Below are 9635 nucleotides of genomic sequence, written 5' to 3'. Positions count from 1 at the left end.
CTTCATAGGCATACCTCCAGTGACCAGCTTCCTTGAGCAAAGATTTGCTTCTTAAAGCCTCGCTCCCAAATAGTACCACAAACTGGGGACCCGAATAAGAAAACACAAGCCTGTGGGGGAGCATCCTATATTCAAAGCATAACACAGGGATGCAGATGCTGCAGCCCAAGGACCTCACATTGAGATTTGCCATGTTATACTTACCCTCTATTTTTATGTGATCAAAAAAAAGTCAAAATCAAGTGGAGCTGTACTGAGCTGGCACAAAAAAGCAAGATGCAGGAGGCATTGTCTCTGTTACTGCCGACTTCCGATCTCAGCCAGTCAGCAGCTGAAAAGATGAAGAAGAGACACAGACTTGTGGAAAACACTGAACCATCAACTCTATTCAAATTGGTTCTAGTGTGGGGAAAATTAATGTTGGTTTTCCTCATTTACTCTGAACCTATGTCTGCATAATTGTTATAGAGTGTGACAGCTTCTGAGCGGGTTTGGGGATGTGTAGTTAAGCAATATGAATAACCAGAAATTCTCCTTTTATTTGAGTGCTAGATGTAGGTAGTGATGTATACATACTGATGGCATCACATCCCATATTTGCCTGAGACTCAGGTTGGGTTCAAAATATAGTCAGAAATATTTCTCTCCAACCTTCAGATGCATCTGGCTACAGTAGACAAATGTGGACTTTTCTGGCTCTAGTTAGGTAAAAGCTATTGAATGACAAAGAATTTCAAAACATAGGTATTCAATGAAGTGGATAGAAAAAGGACAGTAGTACTTTTAGCTGAATTTTGTTTCTTTTTACACTACCTAGCAAACAGTCACCATATGCCAGACATTGAGTTTTATTTACTCTGGGATATGCAAATATATAGCCAAAAGAAATGGTTCTAAGTCTTGAAGATCTTACATCTAGTTTTGAAAATAAATAACTACAATTAATAGTTGTATAACAAGAGATTATAAGGACATTAAAAAATATCTATGTGAAGAGGCTACTAATAACATACATATAAATAACAGTATAGGGACTGAGCAGCTAATATTTATGCATTTAGTAATGTGTGTGTGTGTTATAATAGTAATAAAAAAGAGAAGCCATGAATTTGAAACAAGCAAACAAAAAAAGCAGGTAGGGTATATGGGAAGTTTAGAAGGGAGACAAGAAAGGCGAAAGGATGCAATTACATTATAACAAAAATAAAAGCTAATTTTTACAAAGAAGCTATTCTTTTATGGCCAAAGGGGAGAAGTAGAGAAGCAAGCCCACCCAAGTGGCATTTGCTGTGGTTTGGACTGAATGTTTCACAATGGCCCATGTGATCATCGTTTGGTCTCCAGCACATGGTGCTAATGAGAGGTGGAATATTTGAGCAGGGGTCACTGAGGGTCATATATGGGGGTATGCTTTTATAAGGGACACTGGTCTCTCTTTCTTTCTCTTTGTTTCCTGGCTCATGAGGTGAGTATTTTTGTCCAGACACATACTTCGGCTATAATGTACTGCTCACTACTGGTCCAAAACAATGAAGCCTTTGATCACAAAGCAGAGTCTCCAAGACTGTGAGCCAGAATAATCCCTGTCTCTTTTTAAGTTGATTATCTCTGTGTTTTATTAAAGTAACAGAAAGCTGAATTGCACCGCATTACACCTGATTCGAGGAACATCTACCATTTGTTGGCAGGACAGAATAAAGTAACCGGGAGATAGAAAGCATATCAGGGAGAAGAAACAGTACAGCTAACTGTACAGTGTAGATGAGTTCACTGTTGATTGAAATCAGTAAAGTAATTTGGTACAATTAAAGTTCAGGATACAAAAGAGAATGGTGACGAGAAAAGCATGTTGGCTTGACCTGCTCTAAACAATGTGACATAGAAATGTGTGCTTAGGTTTAAGGACTTGATGGGCTGAATTATGTCCCCTCGAATATTTACCATAAAAACTACCCTATTTTGAGATAGAGTCTTTGTGTAGCAATAAAGCTAAATTAGGTCATGAGGTACAGGTAACAAAACAGTAGGGTTGGTGGCCACATAAGAAGAAAGAAGACTGTCTCAAATCCAAAGAAAGGCCAAGAAGTACATACCAAAACAAGCAAAAAAACAACAACAAAAAAAAAAATAGCTGGCTACAATACAGGAAAGAGAATTTTGTTGGAACTTGACTCTTTGTCACCTTGATAGTGGACTTCTAGTCTTCCAAATCTATGGAAAAAGGACTTTCTGTTGTTCAAGTAATCAGCCAGCAGGATATTGTTCCAGCCTCCCAAACAGACCAAGATGGCTACTTTCTCCATTTTTAAGCATGAGGAGATATTACAGAAATGTATTTCAAACAGACTTATGCAGTAGAACATCAGGTTAAACAGGGGTGGGGGATATGTTTGGGAACTATACCACAAGGAGAGGGTGTATAGATTTGGGTAGACATGAAAGGAGTTGGGCCTTGAGTTGAGGAGTTTGGAATGTTGGTTCATTGATAGCATGTAAACAGTAGAGTGGTGTGTGTGTGTGTGTGTGTGTGTGTATTTAAAGTATGTTCACATAACTTATGTAACTTTGCACATTATAATTTTAATATCTTGTCTATGAAAGTATATCATTTTATTATGTGAATATGGGAAAGAAGAAGGATGGATGAAGGGAGAAGGGAGTAAAAGAAGAAGGAAAGAAAAATTATATAAAGCAGAAAACAATTTATAACATAGGCTTAGGTTAGGATATCATGAAAATAATGGAGAAAAAGAAGTGCAGTATAATTTCTCTGACTTTGAATACCAAAATTAGTCATATAACAGGAATTTCATTCTTGTTTTCCAATATTTTCTACATAATTAGCCTATTCGTATACACAAAAAGAGCCCATGCCATACTCCAAAATGACACCAGACCTCTTCCAATCTCTGAATAAGGATGCTGAGGTTTTTTCTCACTGCTGTCCCTGGAGCTTGGATGCAGGTCTTGACCTGTCTACTCAGCCAGCAATGAAACAAAGTGCGGCAACCACCACCTCCTTTTATACCATTCTCCCTGTCTTTTCTTCCCTGTAAAGTGTATACTCTCTGGGCCTTTGCTGAGAGAGATAATGCCTCTCCCACAGGAACCCAGTGCCCTGAATGCATGAGAGTGTCAAGGCTAAACAGGTCTATTGTTCTTAAACAGCATTGCCAGAGAATCATATTCTTGTGCAGAATGATGTTCAGGAGATAAAAATATCTTTCATTTCTATAGTGCCATGCATCTTAAAGTGTGTTCCACATTTCACAAACTATATATAGGCTCAATTCATTACCCATCCCCATAAAATACAGCCAGAGTGTGGCAGGCACATGCCAGATATTTGACAATGGTCTAATAACAGAGTGAGGATGAAGTTAAATTGGATTTAGAAAACAGGAAGCAAGATGTGGGGCACTAGGTGAAGCTTTGTTACTCATTCAGCAGTATGTTTGGTGATTCTTGCCTAGCAGAGTGAGCAGAGACGCAAGTGAACTAGAGTGACACTCTTCCTACATGCATGGAGCAGCTAGTGTATCAAAGAAAATACATTTTGCAGTAAAATGTGATTCATGTTAGGATCAAGTACACAGCGCTTGGTCTTCACAGACTTTAAAGGAATTCCTTTCCCATCAGCCACACTGCCATCATCATTCTTGTGCTAATAAAGGGTTTGCATTCAACATAATGATAGGATTTATGTTGAAGAAAATCTATTCTGGAATCCAGAACCCAGATTGCATGTGAGCACAGTTGAGGATGGGGGGAGATGAGGAGGGGGGAGGGGGAGACACAAGCAAGTTGTGGACCCAGAGCACAGTGAACATGAAGCGGTTGAGAGAAAGTTGGAACTCATGAAATCAGAGGGGCCCCAGGAGATTTTATGGTTGCAGCTAATTTCTCAGGAATGGACCTTTGAAAATAACCTGTGCTAACACTGATGGCACTGGAGACACTATTGTAAATCTCATAATGCTGACAACTGTGACCTCTCACAAACAAAAGGGGTTTGGGATTGAGGGGAAACTCAAAGATCTGTAGGCTCAGACTAGTTATTTTATAAACGAAGGAGAAATTCCTATGTTCATTAAATATGTATAGCAGTTAGCAGTGTCCAGGCCACAGGCCAGGACAGAGGCGGATTTCGACCCACACAGCTGGACCTAATCTTGGGTGAATCGTGAATCGGGGAGACAGACCGCTTAGGCTTTGGAAGATACTGTAAAAAGCTGAACACCTGGTCCCTCAGGCCCTTTCCACTGCCACAGACAGACCCACCATGGAGAACAGGGGTTAAGGTCTTACAATCCTGCTACACTGGTGTGAGCAAGAAATGTGGCTCAGAGAAATGAAAAAGAAATAGGATGGAAGATTGTCCCTGCCTGAATCAGACGTCTGCCACGCAGAGAGGGCCTCTGCAAACCATTTGGTTTTTGGAAGTGTATGTAGTTCACAGATCTTATTAACTTCACTAAGCATGGAGAGTCAGCTTACACCGAACTCCCAGTAGAGACCCCTTCAAAATGTGTTAAATCTCCGGGCAAGAGAGTTTCGACCAGTACAGGCAGAAGGGTGTAAAAATCAAAAGAATGATGTGGTGTGTAACAATGTGTCTCTCGTAAAGACGTAACAAGCTGGGAATTCTGTGCTGACTCCTTCTCCTTAGGGGTCCCGAGGGTACAGCGGGGAACATCAAGACAGTGTGTGATGGTGGGGTGCCAGAAGGGAGGGACACAGAGGGTCTGTGTGCTGTCATCTTTCAGTTCTGCAGTTTCCTTCAAGACCTCAGGCAAATCAACCTGGTCCCATCTAGAAAGTACGATACTTGATAGCCGACCTTCAGGGCAATTTCTGTCTTATTAAAAAGCCAGTAAAAACTCAAAACGAGCCTTTCCAGAGAACCCGGAAAATAATTGTTACTGATAGATGGAGAACCACAAAAGTCACTGAAAGATGGCCACTGGGGACCGGAATAAACCTGAGTCTGTAGGGTCTGTCTGACTGAAGGCCAGCCTGTTCAAGACATAGAACAACAGTACACTCTTTTGATGTCAATAAAAACAAAACAAACAAACAATAAAACAAATAAAAAAGACCAGGAGGACATGCTCACTGCCAGAGATCGGGGCTTGGAAGCTATCCAGTTGGGCTTGGCCCCTCTGCAACTTCATGACCAATAAGTAGGAGACCCAGGAGCTGCATTCCCTGTGGGCACCCAGCTGCATGCCGCTCTTTGGGAAACCCCCTCCTGCTTGATCCGCAGGAAAGTAAATGATGGTGGGAGCACTTGGCGCTACGGGTCTGGGGAAGGGGATCTGGGCCTGAAGTCCCCCTTCCAGGCTATAAGCCTGGAAAAGAAAGACTGGAGAGGGTGCCACCTGCTGGCGAGGGACTCAGCCTTGCACGGTGGACGCCAAGGAGACCTGGTGTCTTCTGCGCGTTGAAAGCTGAATTTGGGCTGCTTCCCAAGTTGTTGGTTTTCTGCTGTCTCTGGATTGCTGCTAGCTCCATAGGCTGTGTGTTCTGAAACCCCGTCCCGTGCGTGTCACCCCCTAGATGGTGAGGTTGCCTGCAGTGATGGTGCTCGTTCTCCTTGCATCCCTTGGACTCGCACTCCAGGTCTAAGGACTCTCCGCGCTTCTCCATCAGGTGGAGCCGTGCTCTCGCCGCCTGCCTCCCTCCTCCCTGGCAGGGAACTGCTAGCAGGCCATCCTGCAGCGCCAGGAGGTTAACCGAGCCCCCGGAGGAGGTGAGGCCGCCAGCTTGCGCGGGCGGAGATGGCCGGGCCGCCGTCGGGGCCGGCGCCAGAGCCCGGCAGCCTGTGGGTCCTGCAGGTACCGCTCACGTTCCCTCTGTCCCACGTGGTGGCCGCGGAAGATTGCCGTTGGTTTTCCGGCACTCAGGGTTTAAACGCCTCCTGGTCCTTTTAGAGGCAGGCAGCTCCTTACTTAATCCAAGGTTTTTCTCTTTCTGCGGGAGACCGGAGGCTGAGGAAAGAGAATGAACGGGGTGGAGGGCGGCGGGGGGGGGGGGGGGGGGGGGCCGCACGACCCGCCTGGCTGGAAAAGGGGAGGTCCGCAACCAGCTTAGGGGTCAAGAGGAGGGACTTGGAGACTAGAGCGAAAGAAAAACATGATCCTCCCAACCTTGGACTCCCACTCCTCTCTTCCCAGGACTGAGTTTACCTTCCCACAGTGGTGCGCAGACACTGCTGTGTGTGTCTGTTGACCGGCCGTGAATTGCACACTTCACTGGCCCCATGACCCTGTTTTTTTTTTTCTAATATTTTCCCCAGAGCGGCTGAATTAAGCAAACCTGGGCCGCGGGCCATTTAGAAGCTTGCAATGAAAATTAACCAACAGCTGAGAGGATAAATCTTTAGTTAAAACATCAAATGCTGCCTGGGCAGGTACATTCCTTCTACATCCTAGCGGGTTCGTTCGCTGCATGGTTTGGCCTTTGAAGTGGGACTCAGAACTTTCATCTCCCCTGGCCCTGAATATTTAGTGAAAATCTACTACTGATGTACGGCGCTATACATACCAAATTCACGCCCTTCATATATGATATAGCACATGCTCCTTTGGATTATTATTCCTCTTTTGCGTGTGTCTGGTTTACCTCTTGTGTTTTATTGCATTATCTCTTATTCCAAGCTAATGGACCAAGGCCATACTAATGTTGCTTCTGTTCGTGGCTTATTTGGCTGATGGGATTGCCTGTTATTCAGCATCTTCCCCCATCACCACACACACACACACACACACACACACACACACAAACAGCTTTCTTATAAATTTCCCTTTGATATGTTTAACAACCTCTGAGAGATGTGGTTAAATAAACTATTATGTTAAGAATGGAAAAGTCAACAAAGCATACGCCTACTAATTTATATATCTTTGATATAAAATGCCAGGTGTCAGCTCCTACCAGTACACACTTAGGCAACGTGCCCCTGCTTCCTTTTTGTTGTTGTTGTTGTTGTTGTTCATAAAATCTAAAATACATTTTTTTAGCTAACATCCACATGGAAACTCAGAGTTGGAATGTGCCTTGCAGTCAGCAAAGCCCACGTTTCTGTAATACTGAAGGGTAAGAGATTCCTAAAAGGACTCCCTAAGGTCCAAAGACTGCAGAAAGTAATGATTGATTTTATAATTGAATGTTGAACGGCAGACATTGAAAGAGCATCTTTCCTTTTCCTTTCTCTCCTTTCAGTCCCCCTTTACCCACTGTATATAACACTGCATATTTTTATGGGTTGCTTTGTAAGATACTTATAGTTAGTGTCTTGTGTGTACTCAACTTCCGCTTTGGATCTTGCGCTCCTGGAGGCATGGTCTATTTTACTTCTCCCCCATGGCCTGCTTATTCTAGGCATACCTAAATGTCCATCAAGCAAATAGACCTAGATAAATTCATGTTGATATCCTGGAGGAAATAGAATTTGATTTGAGTGTGGATTTCATGACAGGTAAAAAGACTCGCAGGTTCTTAAAAAACGGTTGCCTATGACCTTGGCCTCTCCTTGGCAATCAGACTCACAGCACCTTTTGGAGAAAAGGCATTCTTAGAGTGATGGAGTGCTCATTAGGGGAGAGGCTTCAATGCAAAGACATACTGTTCCTTGTCCTTGTTAGGAAAGGTAGAGACTGGGATAATAATAATAAATAGGTATGTGTCACCACCCTGCCTGCGTTGGCTCTTGTTCCTGCATTTTGTTTCCTCTGGAGCACTGCAAAGCAAACCAAGATCCAAACAGTCAGGGGGCTTATCAACCCCCCACCCCCACCCCAATCCCCCACCACACATGCACACACACACACACACACACACACACACACACACACCAGGAAAGCCCCCCCCCCCCCAAATGCAAAGCGTGCTTATCTCTTCAACTACCTAGCCTTGGGCACACACATTGGCCAGGTCCTTGCTGGGGAAAGATGCACCCCTCCTGACTTCTCCCTACTCCCTTTAAGCCCAGTTGCCAGTCCCTAGGGCAACAGCAAGGCGGGCACATTTTGTTGCATGTGCACCAGTCTAATCATCGGTAACTTCACTCCCGTTTAACAACATTACATCGCGTGAAGAAAAAGTCACAGCTCCGCTCGGTGCTCACTATGCGTTCTGGTCAATAATGGTAACAAAAGCTGAATGTGCCCCTGTTTAGGGTAAAGAAGGAAAGCACAGCCTTTCTGCAACCCTCCCGTTTTGCAAAGCGTCCCCCTTTCCAAGTGTTTCCTCTTTAATTATGACCTGTTTCCCCTCCCTCTTCCCCCCGCCCCAGCTTCTGTGAAAGGAGCCCTTCTGTCACTCGTCACTCGCTCGCTTGCTGGCTCGCTCGCTCGCTGTGGGAGGAGCCCGCCAGAGGAAGCCGTGTGCCTGGGATGCCAAGAGCCAGAGAATGGATCTGCTCCGAGTGGGGACATTGCTGAAGATCCCGGCTTCCCGAGGCGGCTGAAAACTAGCATTTGGTTTTGGCTGCCTGCAGATATCCAGAGACCTGAGCGGACCGGAGGAGGGACGGACCGACGGACAGCTAGATGGTCGGCGCGAACCCGGGAGGACCGGCGGCGGAGGCTGAGCACCGCGAGCCTAGCCGCCGAGCTTGAAGAGAAACTAACTGCACGCCCAAGTTGCCCAGCCGGCTGCCCGCGCGCTGAGGAATGAGACCTTTCCAGCTGGATTTGCTCTTCCTCTGCTTCTTCCTCTTCAGTCAAGGTAGGAACTCGGCGCGCCGGAGTTGGAGCAAAGTCGGCGGCGGCGGAGGGCGCGGGAGGCTGAGGGTTGGGAGGTGGGCAAGGCTCGGGAGCTCGCACTGACCGAGGGTCTCGGTGCCGGCCCAGTGCTAGGAAGGGACGTCGCTTCTCGTTTGCAAATGCAACAAAATGGTACTGTTGATTGGTTTGTCTTCGGAAAGAAGGGGTTGGAAGGACAGGGGAGGCTGCACTTTCTCCAATCTCCTGTCCACATCCAACTCAAACTCTCCGATGCTGATGAGTTCTTTATGCACCCGGTATGTTAATTAGGTAGTATCCATGTGGATAGGCCATTAGGAACTTCTGGGATCCCGCTGGCCTTCACAGCCGGGTTGGAGAAGGGGAGCCTGGCGTGGGTGGAGATTTCGGTTCCAAGAAGAGCTAACTTGCCCCGGTGTGCTTAAAGCCCATAGTGCTGAACGAGGCTTGCACGGTTGCAGAAAAAGACGCGATTACGGAACGCACTCAGGCGGATATTTACAGTGACTGGGGAAAAGAAAGCTTGGAAAGAGTTACATTGAATGTCACTCGTTTCTCTGAGCAAGGCTGAATTCTGAATCCTACCAGGCGCTGGATTCAGTGTATGAAATGGAATTTCGCCCCTAGTGCTGATTGCTTCCTTTCTGAAGCCTAGCAGGTGGACTCTCTAGAAAGAACTTTGCTACCTCTGGGCTTCTTGCTACTGAGAGTCATGGGGCTGGTCGTGATGGAGGGAGCCGAACTAGGTGCCTACTTAGCCAAAGGCATCAACAGTCACCTGTGGAATTGAGATTGAAGGGGCCAAGTAAACCGGTTCCTTCCCACTCTTTTGGAATGCCAATGCCGCCTCTGCCATCTGAGGCAGCATTTGTGCCAGCCAGCACAGCT

The 9635-nt window shown here is 45.8% G+C and overlaps 1 protein-coding gene across 3 annotated transcripts in view; it reads left to right on the top strand.

Annotated features, from left to right (window-relative positions):
• Positions 1 to 8388: 8388 nt before the first annotated feature.
• Positions 8389 to 9635, top strand: part of Kirrel3 (kirre like nephrin family adhesion molecule 3) — a 545774-nt gene continuing 544527 nt past the window's right edge. For all 3 annotated transcript variants that reach the window (XM_055601295.1, XM_055601297.1, XM_055601294.1), the window contains exon 1: positions 8389 to 8730. In XM_055601295.1, the coding sequence (XP_055457270.1) occupies positions 8676 to 8730 (55 nt within the window). In that variant the 5' untranslated portion in view covers positions 8389 to 8675. The remainder of the gene's footprint in view (positions 8731 to 9635) is intronic.

The sequence above is a fragment of the Psammomys obesus genome, unplaced genomic scaffold (genome assembly GCF_907164565.1).
Source record: "Psammomys obesus unplaced genomic scaffold, mPsaObe1.curated_primary_1811, whole genome shotgun sequence".
Taxonomy (NCBI): Eukaryota; Metazoa; Chordata; class Mammalia; order Rodentia; family Muridae; genus Psammomys; species Psammomys obesus.
The sequence above is the reverse complement of the archived record's forward strand: the minus strand, read 5'-3'. Positions and strand labels throughout refer to the sequence as shown.